The 24,921-nt window shown below is 48.8% G+C and overlaps 1 protein-coding gene across 1 annotated transcript; it reads right to left on the reverse strand.

Annotated features, from left to right (window-relative positions):
• Positions 1-70: 70 nt before the first annotated feature.
• ABCD1 (ATP binding cassette subfamily D member 1) lies at positions 71-24,388 on the reverse strand. The gene is made up of 10 exons (XM_083718853.1): positions 23,233-24,388; positions 19,672-19,852; positions 16,202-16,344; positions 13,549-13,717; positions 9,919-10,013; positions 8,031-8,176; positions 7,325-7,470; positions 7,012-7,096; positions 6,091-6,216; positions 71-4,539 (listed from the first exon to the last, which is right to left on the reverse strand). The coding sequence occupies exons 1-10, from the start codon at positions 24,169-24,171 to the stop codon at positions 4,335-4,337; spliced, it is 2,235 nt and encodes a 744-aa protein (XP_083574979.1). The 5' UTR covers positions 24,172-24,388; the 3' UTR covers positions 71-4,334.
• Between the last annotated feature and the right edge of the window lie 533 nt (positions 24,389-24,921).

Here is a 24,921-nt window from a genome sequence, read left to right on the forward strand (position 1 = left end):
CAACTGCTACCATTCTTGGCAGTAGCCATGCAGAATCCCATCCCAGAATCCAGAATCACACGGACAGCTGTTTGTGATCTATAATATTTTTTATTATCAGCATCTGAATAAACCTGGCTTCTGCCAGCATAAAAGGCACTGTGAGGGTAGGAGAAAGGGGGAGTGGGGTGGCAGTTTTGCACGTACATAACAGCAGAGAAAGAAAGTCTTTGTTGCATAGTTTTGTAAAATTCTGACATCAGAGCCAGCAGATGGGAACAGCCTCATTCCACTGAGAATTTTGACACATGCTCAGCCCTCCATGGCACACACTCTGGCTCTCCCCACCCCCCTTGCCAGGCAATAGTATCACATTGTTTACTTGTGGGGCTTTCATACTGGGAAGAGCATGAAGTGGATGGCAGGCTAAAAATAAAAATAAAAAGATGGTCTGAAGACAATTCAGAAATAAGTTTTTAAAACGTCTTACAAAACACACAGACATATTACAATTAAATAAATCAGCAATTTATACAATCAAGTAGAGGAGAGGAAGAAAAAGTTGAAACTCCTCACTCCAAACACCTGGGACCCACTTGGGAAGTCCCACCTCTTCGCATGTATTTATAGGGTTTCAGAGCTGTTCCAGAATGAACAATGCAGAGATTTTATTTTCTCTCCAATAGGATTGTGGTGTTGCTATGCACACACTTGCAAATGGCTTGCCTTAAAATTTGGCTGGAGTAGCTAAGCCAGGCAGGTCTGTGATCAGGAACGAAAGAAGAACCTTTGTTGCTGCTGCTCCCCTAGGCAATGGCGGCCGATACAAGGAGCTGCTCATGAGAGCGAGAGTGAGAGAGAAAAAACACAACAGCCCTGAACTTCCAGGCTCTCTTTTCAGGGCTGGCAGGAAGCTGCAGCAATGATGAGACTTGCAAGCAGAGAGAGCAAATCAGAAGCAGATATAGGAGAAACCAATGGCAACATGCACACATGCAGAAGAATGGGGCAGAGTGGGCTGTACTACTTCTAACTTCTGGTAGGGGCACTCTCTTTTGATGGTCACACGTACACAAACTCCCGGCAAGTATAAAACTAACACAACATGGAGAAAGTTTCTTTCAGCTTTCTCTTTGCTCTGCTGTTTGCTTAAAAAAAATTCACAGGAAAGCATATATGTGTTTATATATTTAAGGAGATGACTGCCAGCAAACTAAAGGAGTGCACTTTTACTTTGTCAGGTTGTTACCATCTCTTTCCTTGACAGGTGCAGATCCATTTGTTTTTGTGATGCTGGTATTTTATGGGGTTTGATGCATTTTTGTGGATTTGGTTTTCTTGTTTGTATATTTGATTGTTGTAAGCAACTTTGAATTTACTTTTGTAAAAAAGCAGAATACAGATTTAAAAAAATATTTAATAACTCCAGTGTGGCACTTAAAAGACGCCGGGGATGGTGGTGATGTGTGGGGCATGAAATGACCTCCCCGGTGCCCAAATTGGCTGGCGACACGGGCCTTGTGCTTTGTAAAATGTCAGCAATTGCCCTTGGGGAAAGGAAAACTCATTGGACTAGTTGACTGAAATTACGTTGAGAATTTATCTGGTTCTCTGAAGATGTGAGCACACTCTGACTGAGGTGGCCTCTCTGTGAACATGGCTGGACTAGGCAGCAGAGCCTGCAAAACACTGTATGAATTTGATTCCCTTGTTAGCATTTCAAGATGATCGGCCCTGCACAATGTCCTCCCCCACCACAATGGCATGTCAAAATTGGGAAGTGGCAATTTCATGGGGCACAGGGAGCCTCAGGAAGGTTGTATGAAACCTGCAGGCTGTGGGCTGCCAAACTGTGGTTTTACTCCTCCAGAAGCAACATGCCATTTGAGAGCAATGTGTCTATCCCAATCCGGGTGGCTCCCCCATAGGACAAGCAGGGTTCCAGGTGCCAGTCCTATGGGGGGGGGGTGCCAGAGGGCCAGTTGCCAGGTGTCCTGGGCACAGAGGTGCGGAATCAGGCCTGCCACCCAGCTTAATGCAGCCTACCAGCCTCATTGTGAAATAAAGCCTCCTGCTCTGTTTTTTGCCTGAGGTTGCAAGAACAGAGATGTAGTCAATGCGGGTTGCAGGGTTGGTACAGCTCTGAGCCCCCTCCCCTCTGGCTAAGGCCTTATTTGTCAGCAGCTGCTGGGCCTGAGGTGCTGCACACCATGCAAAGTACTGCTAAATCAGGCACTCTGTAGAACTGTGGGAAAGTTAACACAGTAGGTGGTTTGCCAGACTCTGCTGCCGCCAGTTAAGTCCAAGGGCCAAACATGGTAGGCCACACGACTGCAGGCCAGTGCAAGATGTTTCACGAAGGGAGAGCAGAGGGTTCATTTCCCCTAAGCAACCATGCATCTTCTTTGCTTTCTTAGGAAGATGAGGTGTGCTTGGAAGCAGCAGGATTGGGAAAGGGAGGCAAGTGGGGAGAGGAGGAAATACCCGTGCAAAAGCCAGAGGGGAGAGAACCAGAGCAAACCCTGGTGTCCCACCATCAAAGCCAATGGCTGATTTTTAAAAATAATAATAACTGTGTGATGGCTGTAGCTAAATGTGCATTTAAAGGACATGGGAGCACACATCATTAATAGCTTGCTGGTATGTTATTTCGCGTGGAAAACACAACTGGCAGTGAGCCTTCTAACAACAACAACAACAGTAACAGTAACAACAACAGCAGCAATCACCTTCATGACTAATTAAAAGAGGGCTCAGTTTTTAAGAAGAGACACATCTGTGCAGACTAACACTGGCATAAGTGAAATAGGGGACAACCACCAATCCTAGTTCCTTTGCCACACGCTCCCTCTCTCCATCGCATCACGCACATGGCAAGAGGCAAGACCATAATTGCTGCACTCCTCCTAATGTGGATATATGCTGTGCAGTTGAACTAATGCAGCTCCACTGGCTGAGGCCTTGTTGTTTGTATACAAAAACATCTCTTTCTCTTTCTCTTTCTTTTTCTCTACCTCCACCTCCACCCTGCTTTAGAAAACGGGGGGAAATGACCCTAGGAGAATTCCTGCTATTTCAAGGAGAACAAGTCCTAAAGGACAGCTGTATGGAAATCAAGTCTCAGCAAGTTCCCATAGAAAGTGCCCTAAGCAAATGGCACAGGGCCTTCTGCTGGCCTTCACAGGGAAGACCAGTCCCTCAAAATTAAGGGACTAAAGTATTAGAAGCCACGAGGACAAAGCCTCAGGAAGGGCTTTATGTTCTACAGAGTTGCACAAGGGGGTCCCGAGACAGCCCAGGACCGTGGCTTTCAAGGCTTCCCACCTCAAGGGACTCCATATTGGCTTATCTGCTGAGGACCCAATTTGTGTCTGGGACCCCTGCAATGTGAGAGGCATCTTAGGCCACACTCTCAGTTTGTAAGGGCATGAGGCAGACCTAAACTGTTGCCCCTGAAGAATGAACCAACCCCACATTCTGAAAAAGTTGTGGAAGGTCGGTCAAAGAGGTCGTGGTGAGGTTTTTTGACCGTTTGCCCTGCATTACTTACCCATCTTCTCACTGGGGAGCTCTTTGTAAGTTCCGAGGAACAGCAAGGTTTCAGGGAAAATTACTGATCTAGAGCAACGTGGATTTCCTAACTTGCTCCCTTGGCTGCCATGTCACCCATATGGTGTCCAGGTAAGGAGGCAGGCCTTCCTCAAGCGGAGCTCAGGGGGCGAAGGTTGAAGGGGAGGGGGTTTTGGTGCTGCCCTGTGCATCCAGCTTCTACAGCCCAGTTGTGGCAAAAAGGAGGCCACCAGGGAGAAAGGTGCAAGAGCTACATTCATGGCTTGGATTCGTATCAAATGTTGTGCGGCTGTTTTGTGTGGAGAAAGGCGGAGACCGGTCCCGCTGAACCTCCCAGGCCTCTGAGGTGTGGCTGATGCTGGAAGCTCACTCCAAAACATCCACAGATGCAGAGGGCAGAGAATGGCAGTGGGGCAACAAAACCCACGCTTTGGCGTTACTATCTTGGGATATTCAGGCACTGTGTGTGTGAGGTGTGTGTGTGGGAGAGAGAGAAAACTTCAGAGTCACTTGTCAGGATGGGGCGACCCATTCCCTCCCTCCAGTCCTAGAACGAGGCAGGCTAAGTGAGAGAAGGTGACGAAGGGCACAGTCAACAAGTGCCAGAAATAAGTGATGCCCCAGCAGAGAAAACGTGACTCTTCCTTCAGCAGCCTGGGCAACAGCCAGCCTTCTTCTGCAGCTCCCAGGAGGAAAGGAAAGCAGCCGGGATCCTCTTACTGAGCACTCAGCCGAGTGGGCCGGGGCAGGAATGGTGAGGGGATGCTTCAGGGTGCCTGGCTCTCTCAGATGTGTCCCGCTGGAGAGGCCGTATCTTCACCCAAGATTTGGCAAAGTTCACTGAGACGCTGCTGCATTTCAGGGACTCCGGCCAGCTGCTGCTGCAGGCGCTGCTTCTCCTCTCGCAGAGAGAGACGGGCTGCAGGGTCCAGCTTCTCAAAACGCCAGCCCCCTTCTCCGTCAAACTGCAGGAGGTGGGTGTGGTACTTCCTGAAAGGGAAGAGGGAAGGGCTCCTTGAGATGCTGGTCTGTGCTACGCTTTGCTCTGGGCCTCCCAGCAATCTCTCCACACCCCACACCCCCGTGCGCTTGGCCTGGAGCTCTTGCTGCTGCCCCTCATTCCTCGGAGTCCAGCGAGCGCCCTGTGCGTGGGTGGGGTTGGCATCCCTGCCTGCTCCTGGGGAGGGATCTTTCCGCTGAGCTGTCTCTGGGGGAGTCAGGAACAAAGCGGCTCTCAGTCTCCAGGGATGAGACTCTGATGCCCCCCTCCGCCCACATGGCTTCCTGCTGGGGACGTGACTCCCTGCTTGGGAGACAGCCAGGGACTGGAGGGGCGGTGGAAACAGGGAGAGATGCGGGGAGGATAGGAAGTCTTCTGGGGGCAGGGAAGGACAAGGTGGGCAGGCCCAGGCGCAGCCAGACTCTATGCAAAAACACTCCCCTGTCCCTTTCACAATGTGTGCAGAAAGGAAGATTTTAGCAGGTGCATCCTCTGCTGTCATAAAGCTTCAGTTATTAAAGACACAGGACTTTTGGAGTCGGTGGGTTATTCTAGGTCCTTCTCCAAAACCCTGTCCCGGGTTGAGCAAAGGGGCACCAGACAGGTGATCCACTCTATGGCAGCCTCTACTGGTCACAGAGGAAATGACAGGTCCTGCCTCCAGGCTCACTAATGACATAACCCTTTCCTACCGTGTCTGGGTGGCAGTGGCAGGTGTGATGAGGTGGGAACCAGAGAAGGATGGGGGTTCATGCAGTGGCAACTGAGGTTTGGGGGTATGATGAAAGCAGGGATGGGGAAATACTGACTCTGATACTGGGGGGGGGTCTGGCAGGTGGGGTGGTCTGGCATTCCAGCTTCTTGGGGAGAAAGGGGGGGATATAAAAGCATGCACAATCACAGGGATAGGTAGAAGCAGAGTAAATGGATGTAGAAGTGTGGACAGACTCCTGGAGGCATTATAAGCCTGCCAGTCCACTTCTCAGCTAATGCTCAGATGGTTCCCCATCCTCCTCCTCCTCCAATTCCCTGTCCCCTGTAACAGAGAGAGAGAAGAAGGGGTGGCCCACAGGGACTCCTGCCTGGTAAATCAGGTATGTGGAGAAACTGCTCCATTCGTGGCAGAGGTGTACCACCATGGAGACTGAGTGCCTGAGGAAGCACACTGCTGCAGGGATCTCCCCAGCCTTCCCTGCCCTCTCAAAAGCCCCACTCATGGGACAGTGTGTGACACAGCTGACTGAGCAAGAAGGGAGAAAATGTGTGTCCAAATGCCTCCAACTAACCAACTAGCCTGGATGTCCTGGTCTTGTAGACAGGAAACTCCCTGAGCAGGACAGGAGAGTGATCCAAGAGCACCCAGTACTGTAGAATCATTAAAGGGAAGCGGGAAGACCACTAACTCGGAGGGAAGACCATTGGGAGCCCCATGGAAGAGTGAGATAGATGTATATAAAGTCCTTGGATCAAGGGGCTCCAAAGGAAGAAAGGCCTAAAGAAACATACCAGACAGAAGACTGTAGGTAGAGCACAAAACATACCAGAGTGAAGGTCGGTGGGTGATCGAGAGCAATGCTATCCCAGCATCCTTTGCAGCTTGAAAGATCTTGCCTTCTACATCAATGCTGACGGCACTGGTGCACTCATCCAGGAGAGCATACTTTGGCCTAGGGAGGAAGAGCAGCAGCCCAAATGAGAGACCCCAAAATGGCTCTTTGGCTAAGCCAGTCTGTACACGGCCACACCTACACTGCAGTCCTCCACCTTCCCCTCTGCACCTCCCTCCACAATTCCTGATCCAATCTGTGCCTCTTCCACCTTTCGGCTGTGATCCTGGCAATATTTCCCAACATCATCCTTTTGGGCTGCCCCTGGTGTGACTTTCGCTGGTCTCAGCTTTGGTTCTGCTACCTTTCTACTGACAGAAGGACACACTGCATTCCCACCCTCAGCTGGCAGCAGGATGAGCAAAAATGCAAGAGGGGCCGCGAGAAAAGGGGTCGTGGGACTACAAGCCCCATCTTCCCTGATCGTTGGCCATGCTGGCTAGGACTGATGGAAGTTGTAGTACACAAGGTCTGGAAAGCACAACACTGGGGCTAGTCCTCTGCTAGAGGGATTATGGTTGATTCCAGACAACCTGCCTCATTTCTTTGCACAAAGTTTGTGGGAAGGTTAGGCAATATCTGCTGCTTAAATAGCACTCACCCCGATTTATTTGCCAAGAGGTTATACAAACATTGCGTCAAGAGATTCTTCTCTCCTGCTTCCCAGTGCTTTTTCCTGTCACTTTCCTTACTGAACCCCCTCCCCCCTTTTTGAAGAAGTAGGTTTGTTGCACAAGACTGCCAAAGCCACTTTAATTGCTGTATGCGAATTTGCTGGAATGCAACTGAATCCCATGCACAGAATAGCAGCAGCGGCCAATAATCAGGCCTCTCACTGCACCTGTAGGCACTAACCTGTGGTAGAACATGCGGGCCATCCCCATGCGCTGCTTCTCGCCACCAGAGAGCACATCCTTCCAGTCGCTGACGGCTTCCCAGCCTGGCCCCGCCCATGGATGGAAAGGTAAGAGATTTCATTGGTCACTCAACGCGGATGGTGCAGCAGGCCCTTCCATGCGCCCTGCTTGCCCATTCACTTTCTGCTCCACACAGCCAGAGGCAAAGGAAGCAGAAACGACAATTTCCCTCCCCATTTGTCTCCCATGAATTAAAGGTTCGTGTGTTCTCTCTCTCTCATGCTCACCCCACCTCTCCTGGTTGCACCCACCTCCCTCACGCTGCACAATGTAGTTCAAGTTGACAATGCCCAGGATCCGCTCCAAGTCAGCGTCCGTCTTCCCTTTCCGTGCCATGTCCTCTGCAGTGTCTGGGTAGATCACCTGGTCTCGCAGGGTTCCCACGGACATGTATGGCCTACCACGAGACACCAAGCAGACAAGTCATAACATTCCTTGGTGTGCAAATATATTAATATGACAACAACAACAATTTATATCCCACCATTCCTCCCAAGGAAGCCAGGACGGCAAACACGCAAATGCTAAAACAACGGGGAAGATGGAGCAAGCTTGTTTTCTCCTGCTCTGGAGAGCAGGACTCAAACCAATGGCTTCAAGTTACAAGAAAGGAGATTCCAACTAAACATCAGAAAATAACTTTCTGAAGGCAAGAGCTATTCAACAGTGGAAGGCTCTCCCTCGGGAGGTTGTGGACTCTTCCTTGGAGGTTTTAAAGCAGAGGCTGGATGGTCATCTGTCAGGGATGCTTCAGCTGAGATTCCTGCATTGCAGGGGGTTGGACTAGATGACCCTTGGGATCCCTTCCAGCTCTACAATTCTATGATTCTATTTCCTAATTTTAACACATTCAGCCCCATGAAGAGCAAGAAATAGTCTTAGGTTCTCTCGTTTTTGTTCCATTGTGTCACCCGCCTTTCCCTTCCCTGCAGACATCTGAATACTGGTCCTTTGTACCTCTGTGGAATGTAGAACATACGATGTGGGGGTGGCTTGTAGAGGATGCCTTCATATGTCGGCCAGAGTCCCCCCAGGATCCGGAACAGTGAGCTCTTCCCGCAGCCATTTGGGCCAGTGATCAGCAGGTGCATGCCCTCGTCCACCTGCCAGAAGGCATCAGAGAGCAGTGTGTCTGATTATTATTATTATTTTATTATTTATCACCCACCTTTTTTCCTGACAGGGACTCAAGGTGCCTTACAGATAAAAAAAGAACAGCTAAAAACATAGAGAGGTAAAAATCACTGAAAAACAATTAAAGATTAACAGAATTAAAACTATATGTATATTTTTTAAAAATACAATCACATCAAAACAAAAACAGCACTGGGAACAGCAGTCAGTTCCCCAAAACTCACTGGAACAAGAACGTCTTCACCTACAGTGGAAAGACAGCAGGGAAGCAGCCAGTCTAGCTTCTCTAGGGAAGGAGTTCCAAAGTTGCCTGGGAGCAGCCACTGAGAAGGCCCTCCCTGCACCCCCTCCAAGTGTGCCTGTGAGGGTGGCAAGACCGAGAGAAGGGCCTCCCCAGAAGATCTCAGAGCCCAGGCAGGTTTGTAGGAAGGAATACACTAGCTTGGACCTATAAAACAGCTCAGGACCGCAATAGCTCCAGGACCACCTCTCCTCATATGAACTGAATTGAACCCTGTGATCATGATGGGAGGCCCTTCTTTCTGTGCCTCCTCCATGAGAGGTCTGGAAGGCGGCAACATGAGAAGAGGCCTTTTCTGTGGTGGCTCCCGCTTTGCGGAATGCTCTCCCCAGGGAGGCTCGTCTGGCACCATCATTATAAATCTTTAAGTGCTAGGCAAAAACTTTTCTCTATAGCCAAGCCTTTGACCTTTCACTATCTGTGGCCTTTTAGAAGTGGGTGGGATGCTTTTAATGCACTGTTTCCCTCCCCCCCCCTCAGTTTTAATGTATCTATGTTTTTGTTGTTGTTAGTTTGGTTGGTTGGCTGTAAGTCGCTTTTGGTTGCCTTGGACCTGTAAAGGCCAGACTCCCCTGCCCCATCTCTCCTTGGCCTTCGGAGGATAGATTCAACTTCCCTGCCTTGGGAACCTGGCCCCACTCCCACCCCAAATGGCCCAGAACGTAAGAAATCTGTGATCTGCCAGCCGCTTTAGGCCACCTGCCAAGTGACATTACCCCTATGGTGCCCTGACAACTATCTCTGAGCCACGTCAGGCTTGCTCTCTCGCCCCACTCCTGTACTCTGGCCGATTTTCGAGCTCTTTCTATGCTCTTGCAAAATATAATAAAGAGAAGGCAGTGATCAAGGTCTTATCAGCTCCCCCCCCCCAACACCACACCCCCTGCTCCTCCTACCTGACCTTGCAAAGTCAGCAGCACTGGCAGGGACTCTCCGTCCCACCCACCCCCTTCCCTCAACTTTGCTGCTTCATATCTTCATATCTCCTACCGACAAAAAAAGCTTGCAATCTCAGCCCAGCCTTCTCTCCATCTCTCTTCTAACAACCCTGCTGAATCTGAAGAAGGTTCTTCCAGGCCTTCAGCATTAGAATCCTCTCAATGTTAGAACTCTGCCCTAGGATATATCTTTCAAGCAACAATGCAGAACAGAATTTCAAGCAATAATACACAACAGGCTTAGCAACCAGTAGCAAAAAAGGAAATGGGGTCTGCTCTGCTCCTGTGCCTTCATGAGCACGTTGATCTGCAGAAATCTGCAAATGAAACTTCTCATGGCATTGGAATACAGGGATCAATGTTATCACATGCAAATTCCTGGATATCAGGCAACTGTTAAAGACACAGCCAACTCAGCCAAAGTCTCCCGGCTCCTGCTCCCCGCTTTCAAACTTTGTTTTTTACTACTTACCCGAATATTGAGGCTGGTGACCACGACGTCTCCAGTGGGGGTGATGATGGGGATGTTTTCACAGACAATTCCATTGTCAACATCAACCACACGTCCTGTAAGCAAAATGGGGTGGGGTGGGGTGGGATGGGATGTGGGGGGAAGGAAGGAAGAGACTGGATATCAAATCCACAATGATAGACAGTGTTCCAACCCTTGCAAGAGTGAACACAGGCTCAGCCAGAAGGGGGCAGCACACCCTCTCACAATCCTCCTCCTGTCTCCTCTCTTGCTCAAGCCCAAATTTAGACTTTGCCTGGGAATGGAGAAAGAATGCAAGGTGGGGCCCCTATATCCGCTAAACTTTGTCCATCTCAGTCCTCAGGATGGTTGGCGACAGGCCCCTCTCTGACACTGGATCTGCAGGGAATGGCTATGGCTCGCTGGTTAGATTAAGGCAGTCTGCACATGCTCATGTGCACTCCTCCATTTGGTATTAACATGCACATGACTTTATGTTATATGTTTCTGGGAACAAAGCATGGCTTTCAGAAGAGGCTCCTGGACCCAAAGCCCTGCTGGTCTAATCCAGTCAGGCCAGGGAGAATGATGGGATGGAAAGGAGGGCTGCTGTACTACTGCAAACCAAATAGGAGACATAATTTTGACAGGTGCCACTTGTCATACAAAGTGAGGAACACTGTACCTGCCAAAACTCCTCCTCAGCCTTCAAGGAACAGGAGACAAATAGTTATCTTTCCACTGCGGTCATGTTATCTGACCCAACTGGAAGTCACCTTGCGGTCAGGTCAGAGGAGGTTCAGCTGGTATTTGTTTATGGGATGAAGCCAGGATAACAGGCGAGGAAGTGTATTAGGATGAGCCATTAGCTGGTAGGGCTGCCAGAGCTGTCCCGACCTAGAGGATCCAAGGATAACCAATGGACATACAAACAGCCCTGACGGATCAGACCAAAGGTCTAGTCCACCATCCCATTTCCTCAGTGATCAGCCAGATGTCGCTGAGAGGCCCACAAAGAGGACATGAGGGAAATGGCCTACTCTCAGCAACTGGCATGGAGAGAGATGCTGACCCTGGAGGTAACATACAGGCATCATGCCTTGCAGCCAGAAGCAGCCTAATCCTCCCTTATCCACCTTTAAAGAAGTTGGCTGTCCACACATCCTGAGCAAGAGAATTTCACTGCTTATCGCTTGGGGAAGAAGCACTTCTGTCCTGAATGTCCTGCCAACTAGCTTCACAGGATGACTCCAAGTTCTAGAGTTGTTATGAAGGGAGGACAATGTGTCTTTCTCCATGTCATGCAGCATTTTGTGAACCTTAGTCATGTCCTACCTTTATTCACTTTTTTTCCTGAACTGAAAATCCCCCAGAGCTGTAACATTTCCTCCTGGGCAAGTTGCTCCACCCACTGATCACTTTGGATGCCCTTTTATGCACCTTTTCCCGAACTAACAATGCCATTGAGGCAACAGTTTTGTAGTGCAGGAGTGGGGAGTCTTTTTGGCCCAGTGGGCTAAGATCTTTATTTCCCCAACCCCACGAGCCAGCTTTGACAGGTGTGTGGGGCCACCCATCTGCCAATCATCAGGTGCAAGGTGGGTGGGGGAGTCTGCAGGACCCAGCAGGACTGACGTCTCCATTCTCCAGCTGAAGAGTGGAGGGTTCAACACTGCTCTCTGCAGGGGGCTCCTTTGCCAGCATATCCCCCCCCCATGACTAACAGAAACAGGACATATTGTGCAATGTTGTCAATAGATTATGCAAAACATATCAGGGAAATATACTTAATTTGCATAATTTATCCAGGGTATTGAATTTAAGCTCAATTTAAGCAGGTGTTGTTTTTTTTAATGAACAGAATACCCACAGCCCTAGCCTTGTCAACTTGCAAATTTCAACTCCGTAAGTCACTTGAGCCATTTCTTTTGATAGAAAGGCAAGATAAAAATCTAATGAACACACACAAAACAGAATTACCAGCCCAGACTCTGGCCTAGAACTGTACATTTTAATAATAGCCAGTTGTCAACAGAGAGTAAGGAGCAGGTACAATGCCTGCTCCCACGATGTGATGGGCAGCAGGGTGAAGAGATGGAGAGAGAGGTGTAAAATGTGAGGGCAAATACAAGAAGAGATGAACTTGCTTTGGGACAGATGGAGATGATGCTGGAGAAAGAGAAGGGTTTGGTGGAAGAGAGAGAACAAGAAGAGAAGCAGGACACCAAAAAAAGAAGTAAGAGCGGACACAGAGCAGCAGAGAAACAAAACTTAAAGCACAGACTCTGGATTCACAGACTGCCCACTCCCCAACTAGAGATGGGCAACTGACACAGCCATCAACTCATCAAAAGTAGTTTGGGGTTGTGTTTCCTTTGTCTTTTCAATTACCCATGCTTTATAGGTTAGTTGTCCATAGCATAAAGCAGGTGTGGGAACCCTTGGTCCTCCAGATGTTGTTGAGCTAACACTCCCACTGTCCCTGGCCATGCCAGCCGAGAAAGATGGCAGTGGCATGGGGGGCAAAGGTTCCCCATACCTTGGACCAGGAACAAAATGTTGCAGTGCAGTGCTCCCTATTCAGGATTCCCGCCACTCCATCTTTCCATTTTTACCTCCTAAGAGACAGTCAGCATTAGGCGCCCACTGAGCATGCTCAGTGTTTTCTCATGTCTTTCTCTAAAGGTTCTTTTGTAGTTCAAATGGCAGTGTTCCCCGGAGTCTGCTGATGCCTCCCTCTTGTGCACGGGTGATACTATACTGGCTACATAAGGACTGGCACTCCGAGAATTGAAATCACTATTTGTCTGTATAGGATATTGCTCAAGCATCTATTGTGCTATAGAGCAATTGCCAGTCTGCCTCTCCTTAGCAGTTACTAAGGGCTATGTGCATTACCCAGGAAAGGAGGGGAAAGAAAGTAGATGCACAGTCAAGCAGGCAGGAGACAATCCTGACTTGCTGGCAGAAAGGCCTAGTTCTCACCGAGGTGGTAAAACATGCATCTGGAATGTACCACTTTAGATTGTTGGTGCAAGAGCTCCCTTGAAAAGTCCCCTCCATATGAAACATGTTTTTTAAACCTCCACACAATCCTCACCCCCCCCCTTGTTATCTGGGGGAAGCCTTCCTCCTGACATGCTGCCTTTCTTTATTTTGGACTGTACAAAAAAAAGGTAACTAAAATAAAGCACTCGCAAGTAACTCCTCTGCATGTTGTGGTAAGAAAAGGCAGGAACACAGCTGAGAGAACCCCTGCCAAGGTGGCTCCTACGTGGTTTGTTTTGTAATGAAGTGCCTTCAGTCATGGGAGCCCCTACCTGCAATTCGAAATGCTATAGCCCAGGCCCAGGTTTACCAGCTCACTGAGAACTAGATCTGACGGAAGCTATGCAGCTGTCTCTGGGTTCCTGTACCCTGATACCTATGCATGTTTACTTGGCCGAAAGTCCTATTGGGTTTTATGGGACTTCTGAGTAATTGTAAATAAGATAAACCATCTTGGTTTGATCCTTGCCACCACATGAACATCATCTCTTGATCTAGCAGGATGCATCTTGCAGTTACCAGGCCAGCAGCAGTGCAGGTGTGCCATGTCAGCCCAATACAGTCTGGAGCTCAAGGCCTTACCTTGGATCTTGAGCGGCCCTTCTACCCGTACGCCATGCTTCATCACTCTCCCAGCATGAGCCTGACCCTCCTCAAGTTCTCCAGGGCGCCGGAAGTTGCAGGCTTTCACCTCTTCAAACACTTGGAACATCTCATGTACGCGAGCAGTGTACCCGGCCAGCTCAGTCACCTGAATTAGGAAGCAGCAAGTAACATACCTTAGCGCTAGAAGGGAAACACAAAGCTTTTAGGGATGGAGTTGGGATGTTCTTGGTAATAGCCAACATTAGTCTTACTGAGAGTAGATCCCATTAAGTCCACTGATATCCATTAACTCATAAACCCATTGATGACAATGAGTGTTACCCAGAGTACCCAGCATTGGGAAATCACTCCAAGCATACAGGTAAAAACAACAATCCCATAACAATCACTAATATTTAAGACTTTCTGGCTTCGCTCCAGGCTCCTGAAACCAGCTCAGTCTGTCAAGTTTTATAATGCCTAATTACTCGGAATTCCCATATAGCTCAATGCTCCTTTCTCCCAAGCAGACACAGAACTGCATCTCATTAACGGATATAGAGAGCTGCCACATACCAGGTCAGACTCTTGGTCTTAAATATGTAGCCCATTATTGTTCTGAGTGGCTGCAGCTCTGCAAGTGTCTTAAATCTCAGCCTTTCCCATCATCGGATCCTTTTAACTGGCAATGCCAGGGACTGAACCAGGAACCTTCCGCATGCAAAGCATCTGTTTGACCACTGAGCCAAGGTCCTTTCCCAAGGTTGCAGGAGGTTGCTTTAGCAAGCTTCCAAGAAGGAAAAGTTTCCTAAGGCAGAGTTCCCTAGGAAGTTCCTGTGAGTAACCACTGGCAGTTTCTCTCTACCTTGGGCACATAGTTGGCACTGTTAGGAGGATGCCATTAGATGGAAGGGCAGTGTGTGTGTGTGTGTGTGTGTGTGTGTGTGACTAAACACATTTAAATAAGTTTCAAATCTCTTTAACTGAGGGTCCCAGATGTCTAACCAGGAATTTCATTGGCCCGTTTCAATCAAAGCTTATGCATACACTATACCTTTAAAGTACATTCTTTCTCTCAAAAAATTCTGGGCATTCTAGTCTGTTAAGGGTTGCTGGGAAATGTAACTCTGTGAGGGATAAACTACAGTGCCCAGGATTTTTGGGAGGAGAATAAGTTCCTAATGTTCTTTAAAGATATAGTGTGTAAAGAACCAGAGTTTAAATCATGTTTAAAGATAGGTCCTGTGGAGATTCCCTTAGAGTGTGTGATGAAATAAAGGAAATGCAGTATGTCCTGGTCCAGGAAAGGGCAGATTTGTGGAATAGACTTTGCATTTCCCTAGAACCCTCAAGCTCCACCAATTGGAGCCTGGTTTGGAATACATGTGCTAAGAATTAAAGAACATGGTGCCTTTGAGCAGTTACTGAACCCAGGGAATTGTGTTGAGTTATCAGAACTGAACTGAGTTCACAGTTCTTCCATGTAAAAAATCTACTCCTCGTTACTCCAGCTTTCTTCATTTTAGAAGTCTGGTTGGGAAGCAAGATATGTCATTTTGTTGCTGCAATTATTAAATAACTGGGAGTCACAAATCCCTGCAGAAATACCGCACTAGTTCCAGATCCACCTTATGCTCATTCCTATTCTAGATCAGGGGTCAGCAAACTTTTTTAGGAGAGGGCCAGTTCACTGCCCCTCAGACCTTGTGGTGGGCCAGACTACGCACGGGCGCACACACACGGAACAGAGGGGGTATTCTCTCTTTCTCCCCCTCTCTCCCCTCCCCTCGCTTTCCTACCTCCTCCACCACTCTGCCTGCAGTTGGGAGCCACCGCTGGCGCTGCCTCTCTTTTCCAGGCCAGCTTTCCCAGGTGCCAGGTGGCGGGGCCAGCAGGCACGCCAAGCTTCAGCCAAAGCCCTGTGACGAACCCGTCACGATGCCCACAGCGCGGCCATGGACGGAGAGGCGGGTGGCGATGCTTTGGGTGGCTGGCACCAATCAAAGCACAGCTCCTGTCCTCCGCAGGGCGGGGAGAAGCCAGGAGGAGGCGCCGCCATTGTGTGTTTGGGGGGGGCGGAAATGGCGCCCCCCAAAAATGGCAAAAAAGGCACAGTCCAAATGATCACACCGATCCAAGTGGTGATTCCAGGATTGTCTGCAGGCCGGATCCAGAGGGCAATTGGGCCTGATCCAGCCTGCGGCCCTTAGTTTGCCGACTCATGTTCTAGACAGATCCTATGCCTAAGTCTCACCAATTTCAAAGGGAATTATTCCCAAGAGTGTGTACATAGGAGGGCAAAATTAGATGTTTACTTTGAACCATTTGGTCTGTTACCGATCGAAACCAATCCCGCGAAGTATTAGAGCACTGCACTAGGTCACAGTGGGTGCATGTGGGTGTTGGAAAACATGATCGTGTAAGGCAGAATCTAGGACGCTGATGTGCAACTGGGAACTGATGCCAGGACATTGTGCTCCCAGGTCTTCCAACCTTCTGGGTGTGGGCTGTGCCTTGCCGAGGTGTGCAATTTTAGGATTTCCCCTCAGAGGAAAACAGAAACGACGTGGCTTATTCCCTTCCTTCAACTGATAATCAAACCAACCCAATTCCTTCTGGGTCAACCCAAGCAGCCAAGCTGCATCCGTACCTCTTTGTAAGAAGAGATGACTCTCTCTGTGGCATCAGCTGCTGCATTCAGTAGGCTCCGTGCTGTGGTGAAGGCTTCGGTTCTCAGGCTCACCAGCTCATTCTCCTCCATGTCCAGCGCAGCTTGCTTCACTGCCTCAGGGTCTGGCATAGGAGGGGAAACCAACATGGTCAGCAGAAACTCCAAGGACAACATCTCTACCCTCCATTTTCTAGCTGTTTTTAGGACCCGAGTTTGCCTGGAAATCACATGCTCTCACCTGGAATCCTTTCCCTCTGGCCAGGAACACTTGCCTACTGATTACTTCCTGCATGAACGAAAACATAAGCAGGGGGCTCTGAAACTCCCTCCTCCCAGCATCACTGGCATTGGTGAAACCTCTCCCCTAGGCATTTGAGGCATTTGCTTCTAGGCACAGGAAAAGGCTCTTTAATTCTCTCTTGCACCCTTATACAGTAGTTAGCAAAGATGTTCTAACAGAGTCATTCCCTTAAATATTTCCTTTGTTTGCCAGATTTATCTATTTGGAATACTTATTACCTGCCCTTCATCATATGTCCCAGGGCAAAGTGCATTCCAAAAATCAATAAAACAAATTAGAGCAGCACATTAAGCTAAAACTCCAACCATACTTGAAAACCATAGCATTAACTTAACAATAGCAAAACAGCTGCAGCAACACAGCATGGGGAAAACGGTTATTCCATCTTTAACTTCCACCTCCAAAAGGCATGCAAACAGGTGTGTCTGCTGGAGGGTGTGAAATGTTGGGGCCAGACACATGTCAGAGGGGAGGATGTTGCAACACCTCTCTTGTTCTGCCACCCCTTAAGTTTCACCTGGCAGTAGTGCTGGAAACAGGGCCTAATGTCAGGAACATATGGTGACAGAGCCTTCCCTGTTGTAGATGTGGGTGCTGGAAGGAGGAGTAGCTTAAATAGCCATTGGCCTGTCTCTTGGCTAACATGGGAGAAAGCAGCTAAGACAATATCTAGGTAGCGGAGGGGCCCTTCGTAGCAGATGCTATAGCTGCAATCAGATTAGGAAATCCCTGAACAGCCTGTACTGGGTCACTGGACCTTCAGTTCCTATTCTTTTTTTTTTTTTTTAATATTTTTATTAAGGATTTTCTTGTGCCTCGTATTTTTTTCTTCTTCTTCTTCCATGTAACGTTTTTACAAATCCGTTTCATTTGTTGAGGCATTAGGGGGAGAAGAAAACAGAAAGAAAAAATAAAGGGGGGGGGAGAGGGAGGATGGATGGGGGTGGGGTCGGGTGGCGGTGTTTCTATTATGTTTAATGTATGTAGAGTTTGGTGTCAGCGTTGCTTGTGTTGTTCACTTGTGTTCCTTTGGTGGTGAGAGAGGTTGGGATTGGCTTAGGGTGTGATTGTTTGCTTGTGATTGGCTGTGGTGATCTTTGTTTTCGTGTGTGAGTGAGGTGGGTGGGTGTTTTGGATCAGGTTAGCCATATTGATTTGTATGCTGTTGGTGGATTATTGTCATTGTCCTGTTGGGCTGTGTATGTGATAAAGGGGAGCCATACCGGGGTGAAGGTGTCTTCTTCTGTTTGTCCCCATGTCAGTTTCAGTTTATTAGTTAATTTTTCTAGTAGGGCTGTTTCCCATACTATTTGGTACCATTGGTCCATGCTTACTCCTGACAGGTCTCTCCAGTGTCTGGTTATGATGTTTCTGGTTGCTGAGAGCAGGTGGGTTATAAGTTCTTTGTGGTGTAAATGGGCATTGTTGTCTTGGAAGATGTTTAGTAGGGCCAATTCTGGGGTGATGTCTATTACTTGCTTAGTTATTTTACTTTCAGTTCCTATTCTAACTGGGCAGGTCCTAGAGAGTGAGCTAACAAAGATCCTCTTCAGACTTCAAGAAGGAGGAGGAGGTTGGCGAGGGCAGGGACAGCTCAGACACCCACAGCAAAAACAACAAAGAAGGCAACAAATCTTCCTGGGATGATCAGCCTTTCGGTTTCTGTAATACCTTTACATTTAACCATCAAATATCTGTATAATTAGATTTAAACTCAGGAAGAAGAACCTGATCACCTACTGCTGATCCTGATGGGTCATTTCACCAGAACTTTGAGCAACAAGAGAGAAAATTGCCTTCCAGAAAGAAAATTGTTGCATAAGGCAGCAGGGCTCTAGCCTAGGCTTAAGCCTAGACATTATAAGATTATCAGTCTGACAACACCCTTCATGTCATTCTAGGTATCATTACTCAAGAAGATATATGGAACAGGTGAGCTGCCGACCTGCCCAGCAAGTTATCATTGACGAAATCAGGATCACACACACAGGGTGAATTAATAATAATAATAATAATAATAATAATAATACATCTTTATTTATATCCTGCCCTCCCCAGCCGAAGCCGGGCTCAGGGCAGCTAACAACAATAAAATAATACAACATTCTAAAATCTTCTAAACATCCTAAACATTCTAAATACTACATCCCATGTAAAGTTTCACTGTGAGCTGTCTGTATAATCTGCTACCACTCCTCTCACTTCCACCATAAGTGGAGCTCTTGCAATTAACACAAGGACACCTGTTGCCTATAAAACTAAGGAGGAAAAACAGGGTTTCCTCTTCACATCTCCCCAGCTACAGCCGTTTTTCAAAACCAACATCTGTGTTCAGTGCCATAGCTAGGGATTTTCATGCGCAGTGAAGATTTCCAGTTCTGTACACACAAAAACAACTGACCTCAGGGAGAGTGAAGAATGGTTGTGGACCTTTAAAAGCAAAGACCAAGGACTAGGAACGCAAGTATCTTCCAAAGAGGTGCAAAACAGCAAGAAAGGGTGCAGCTCCAAACTAAAGCAGTGGATGTGCAGGGCTTAACCCTTTCCTTACCTGCTACTTTCAACCTTGTTATCATCTCCTGCCCCAGTTCAATCTAAGATTCTGCACATTCATTTACTGTGTTATTCAGGAAAACAGCTTAAATTTTCTTCCACTACCCGAAGCCTCTTCTCTAAATCACACAGTCTTCCTGTCACTTTGAAGCTGTTTTGAATGTCCTGACCCCAGACTCTGCCAAATGTGTAATTCAACCCAAAGATTACTGCCACTTCCACATCTTCACTGCTCAGACAATCTGTTCCTGCAAGGGGGGCGGGACTGGAAAGATGTGGCTAAGACAGGGGCTGCCATGTCATATCTATCCTGTTTTCTTCCCTCTCTGCAATTCTGTGGTTATATGTACTTCACTGTGTCAAAACTGGCAAGCAGAGGGCCAAGGAGAATCTGCAGCAATGCCTAGCCTGATGCCCTGCCTAAGCCTCTTAAGCAAGCTGGTATTGGGCACTTCATCTGGCATCTTGAAAGCATTCTCAAGTATCGCCTGCCAACAAACAATTACTTACTTTATTACTATATCCATAAGTGACACCCAACAAGCTCCCGTCACCCTGTTGTTCCATTCTAATTACAAAAACTGCCTCCACTCACCTGTCTCAGAATAGCCAGTGGCGGTGATGATTGGCACAGCTACCATGACCAGCCCGGCGGCACTCCACACGTACTTCATGAGGAACTGCTCCAACATGACATACCAGAGCCTTTCTAGGAGCAGCACATTGATCTGGGAGGCCAGCTCACGATAAGAGTGCCGCAGAAGGGACAACTCCACCTGGAGGGGAGGCCAGGAGACATTATGGCATTCGGCAGGGTGATGAGATGTTTATTATTTATCATTTGTATACAGGTGTATCCCCTATGAGGTTCCCAGGTCTCCCATCCAGACTGCAACCAGACTGCGACCTGCTTAGCTTCAGTCAGCCAGCTGAAATCCCACGCCCTTAGACTTTGCCTTAATGCAGCTGCTGAGATGGAGGGCATTTCCATATGGCTCTAATTTCAGAAGAACTGCTGCTTTACTTCCAATGTTTGGAGTTTAATTAAGAACCAAAGAAGAATCCTGCTGGATCAGGCTAATGGCCACTTAGTCCTGCATCCTCACAGTGACCACCCAGATACCTGCAGGCTGGACATGAGCACAACAGAACCTGAAATTCCCAGCAACTGGTATTCAGAAGCAGTACTGCCTCCCATTGTGGAGGCACAGCAGAGCTAGTAGCCATGGATAGCCCTCTCCTCCATGAATTTGTTTAATCCTCTTTGAAAGCCATCTATGCTGGTGGCCAGCACTGCTTCCTGTGGGAGCAAGTACTATAGTTTGACTAAGAGCTCTGTGAATGAGTAATTTCTTTTATCTGTTCTGAATTCTTCTGACATTCAGCTTCATTGGATATCCATGACCTCTTGTCATCTAGGCAGCCCAGAACCCCCAGACATACTGCCCAGACTTGTGCCGGCCCACGGAGGTCACTTTGGTGGTGCTAACATACTGGTTTGATTTCACCCCCAGAGGCACATTCCATTGTCTCAAGACAGACAGAGGATCACAACAGCTCCACTTTTCTCATGATATACACAATTTTATAAACTTCTATCATACCACCTCTTAAAAAGGGACGTGGGTGGCGCTGTGGGTTAAACCACAGAGCCTAGGGCTTGCCGATCAGAAGGTCGGCGTTTCGAATCCCCACGACGGGGTGAGCTCCCATTGCTCGGTCCCAGCTCCTGCCAACCTAGCAGTTCAAAAGCACGTCAAAGTGCAAGTAGATAAATAGGTACCACCTTCCTCACATTCCTGAGGCCATGCCACCCTTCATTCTCCAGGCCATGCCATGCCAAGGCCTCACTGAATGGCTGCCCGGCCAGTGCTTGCTCATTCCTTGCTCAGTGTGGATGGGAGCAAGAGCCGCCCAGGTCCACAGTGAGTGGATGCGGATGGAGGGAGGGTGACCCCAGGACAGCCCGACCCAGCGCTCCTCTCTGCAGGCATCGAGGGGATTTGCCCACCAAGGGTCATGTAAGCCAGCTGGGCTCCCTCCTGTGCAGGCGGGCAGGTGGCACAGCACAGCCCCGTTTGGTTCCAGTGGCATTGGTGGCTTGCCTGCCCCAGGCGCCAGCAACCTAGGCTACACCACTGGCCAATGGCAGCTTTTAATTAACTACTGGAAGGTCAGGCTGTGGTGCTAATACCTAGTCTTCTCCTTAGTTCTCTGCAGTTGAAATTGGGAAATTGCTCTGTCCCTTCATCTCTGTGGTACAAGCCCTGTTAGCCTCACAACAGCAATTCGCCTGGTGTTAAATCTGACTACAGAAGTGCTAGTTCAGCCGCACTGGGACAGGGAGCCTGGATTGCACCAAACCAAATCGACCTGTAACTCCCAAATTATGGAATGCTCTCCCCAGGAAGGTTTGCCTGACACCTCCATTATACACCTTTAGGTGCCAGGCGAAAACATTCCCCTTCAACCAGGCCTTTCGCTGATTGACATCCGATGCTCTTTCAAATGTGTTGTAGGAGGGGGGATTATTGGCTTTTTGTTGTTCTTATTTTTACTATGTATTTTTTGTTTTTTATGTTGTAATTCTATGTTGTGAACTGCCCTTAGATCTGCAGATATACAAATTTAATAAATAATAGTAATAATAATAAATAACACCCTGAAAAAATACAGGAGGTGCAAAGGGGTATGAGATAATCCTGCACCAATACCACAACTTTAATAGGGAGGGCAAAGTTAATGAGTACCAAGGCAGGGAGATCAGCATTTCCTGTTCTCCACTTACTAAAGCCACTGAGGTGACAACTAACAGATCTTGTCTCAAAGAGATGGGGATGGGGTGGCTACTGTATTTGAGTCACAGCCCGGCTCTTCTGACAATGGCTTTCATATGGGAGTAGTATTTTTGTCCTATGCTGTGTCCCCCACCCTTCCAATCTGCTGTGCAAGACTGGTGGGAGGCCATCCTATGCTGAAGAGCCACAGGTATGTAGACTAGTGGAGGAGGAGGAGGCAGCTGGAGGCACAGCACAAATGCATCCAATAGCCCTAAGAAAACCCTGAACATTCAGAGATAATTGTCTTAAACATCACAAGTGGTGACACAATTCAAATGTCATCATGACTAATACTGGACATACTCCTTTTTCCTAAAGGGCAACTGCTGCTATAGACTTTTTGTCTGAGGTGTGTGCAGGTGTGCACAAATCTGCATGGTTCTAATAAATGTTTAAGCACAAAGGCTGGCCCCATCGCTGTATTTCTGTGTGCGAATGTGACCTACAATTACCCTTAATTTGGGCAGGACGCCAAAGGTAGGAGAGTTTTCGGCCTTGGAATGTTCCTGACACAGCTGGGCTGGAATGGAGAGGGCTGACTACAGTGGACATGTGATAAAAATGACGATTACCGGTAACTTCAGTCACCATTGCCCTCAGTATAAGAGCATTTCCCCCCGCCCCCCCCACCCTCACGATGTTTCAGAAAACAGGAAGAGCCCAGATCCCCTGATTCCCAGCTCTCATATGTTACTGTTATATGTTATCTGATCCATTGCTTTTCCAAATCTGGGGATCGAAATGGTATCTGATAAACACACTGCAACTGCCGTCCAATCGCCCCCGCTAGGCAGTGCAGGAATCCTTAAGTGCCACACTTGGAAACGCCTGGGGCTGTTTTGACGGTTGAGGCAGAAGTCAAGCATGAGCAATAGAAACCAAGAAAGGTTTCTATGGAAATTTAGACTGGTGGAGGATTACTGAACATAGACAGATTTGAAGCTGGATAAATTCAGGTCAGGGCCTCAGCCTTGCCCTCGGACAAATTCAAGGAAGAAGACTACAAAGAAAAGGAAGTAAACAAGGGTGCTGGTTTCAGCTCTAGCTTGTCTCTCTGTAAAGCCAACTTCACTTCCACCGGCGGAGGGCCTGGCAGGGACAGCTGCCTCCGTTTCGGAGCTCAGGGGAAGAAGAGAAAGTGGAAAGACATATAACAAAAGAGGCTGGGGGTAAAATACCCCTCTCTGTTTCTCCAGTTCTACTACACTATAATTCCCTGTCCGGAAACCCAGGAGTCCTGACTTCCAGTAATCCTCCTATCAGCTGATCCCTGCTTTCCTCCCAGAGAACCATGACACGTTGCCCACTTGCTTTACCTTATGGCCCCCATAGAAAGCAATCTCTTCCGAGTTGGCGACCACCCGGGAATGCATGTAGCGCAGCTCTCCTTTCCGACGTGCCTCTTCAGCCACCAGCTGACCAAACTTTGGCGAACAGGCACGCAGCACCTTAGCAGTGACGCAGACCACCAGGCCGGCAATGACCGAGGGCCAGGCTGTGTCGGCTCCTTTCGATCTGGCTGAGCTGAGCAGAGTATAGGAAGTGACAATCACATCCAGCACCGGCTTGGTCAGGTTCGAGTAGAGGTGAGCCACGGAGTTGGCGAAGGCCACCAGATCTTCCGTGAGAGACTGGTCCGGGTTGCGCAGGCGTCCGTCCATGTTGCTGACGCGGTAGTAGGTCTGGCCCTCAAAGTAGAGCCGATAGGCATGGTCTGCTAAACGTCCGCGGAAGGCCAGGCTCAGCTGCCCTTCTAGGTATCGAATGGCACTGTTGACAAATGTGGCAGGCAGGGCAATGAGCAGCCACTGAAGAAGCTGCCACGTAAAGTCATGCGGGTTCTTGCGGACGATGCAGCGGGCCAAGCGCCCGTCCAGCTGGGCCACATAGACCGAGAGGAAGGTGCGGCTGGCTAGGGCGGCCGAGTGCAAGGCCAGGAGCCCCGTTTCACGGCACAGTGGCCCAGGGAACAGCAACCTCAGCAGGCGCAGCAGGCGGAAGAAAAACACCCTGTTCACCCCAGGTGGCGATGCTGCCACCTCATCGCCTGCCCCCCACTTGGAGGCTGGCTCTTCAGCACTGTGGTGCCCTGCTGAGTTGGCATTCACTTGGTGGTCAGAGGAAGCCCACTGTCGCCGCAGGACTGGGTACAACTTCTTGGCTCCATACGCCGCCACCAGGAGTGCCACCGCCGCTCTTTTTGCTGTGACCCCCTGGGCCAACCTGGCTGCCACTTTGGCTGTGGCAACTGGCATGGTGTCCCTTAGGGTGGGGTGGGGGGCACTGCCCCTTGCTCCTGGCTTCCTCTCTGCCCCCCCCCCACTCCTTCTCCTCCTCCTCCAGCTCGGGTGCTCTGCTCTCTGCCTGGCTGTGGCAGGGCTGGCTCTTCAGCCAGAGTCCGCTCTCACCCCACAATGCCCAACCCTCAGCCTGACTAGGTGGGAGGGGACTGAGCCATGGCCATCCCTTACAACCATAGAGAAAGCCTCGGGGCACCATAGAGAGGACGGCGACAGACGGGCGCTCCTCAAGGCAGCCACGAGGTGGCGCCTGGAAGAAGCGCGCGCGTTTAGCTCTTTCTCTCGCTCGCTCACTCACTTGCTTTTGCTCTGCCTTTAAATCGCTCTAATTCGGAGGTTTTAGACCCCGCTAGAGTCCACTGCACCAATCGCACCCACCCAGATAGTAAATGCAGTATGTGTCCAGGCGTTCGTCTTAAATCCAGACGTTTTTTGTTTTTTTTAACCCATTATTTTGGGGTTGGTTGATCTGACGCATCCATCATTGCAAGCAATGGCGCTGTGGCTTCTAAAACAACAACGGATGATTTATTTTCTAATTAGAAGACCCCGAGGAGGAGCATGTTTACTGCTTGCAACTCCCCGAGAGAACACAGTTACTGCCTGCTTAATTAATAATAAGTACATGAATGTAGATGACTTTAAAAGTTTGACAATAAAACCTGATGTAACACACGAGGTTAAGAAAATATTTTTGCCATCAGG

The sequence above is a fragment of the Podarcis gaigeae genome (genome assembly GCF_964106915.1).
Source record: "Podarcis gaigeae genome assembly, chromosome: 17".
In the NCBI taxonomy this organism is placed as follows: domain Eukaryota; kingdom Metazoa; phylum Chordata; class Lepidosauria; order Squamata; family Lacertidae; genus Podarcis; species Podarcis gaigeae.

What these genes read in the sequence shown, in the direction of transcription:
- ABCD1 (XM_083718853.1), bottom strand. Translation starts at nt 24,171, where the DNA reads ATGCCAGTTGCCACAGCCAAAGTGGCAGCCAGGTTGGCCCAGGGGGTC. An exon ending in CACTGGCTATTCTGAGACAG is followed by an intron (nt 16,345 to 19,671) that starts GTGAGTGGAGGC and finishes CTCCTATGCCAG; the next exon opens with ACCCTGAGGCAGTGAAGCAA. An exon ending in CATTGTGCAGCGTGAGGGAG is followed by an intron (nt 7,097 to 7,324) that starts GTGGGTGCAACC and finishes GGGCGGGGCCAG; the next exon opens with GCTGGGAAGCCGTCAGCGAC.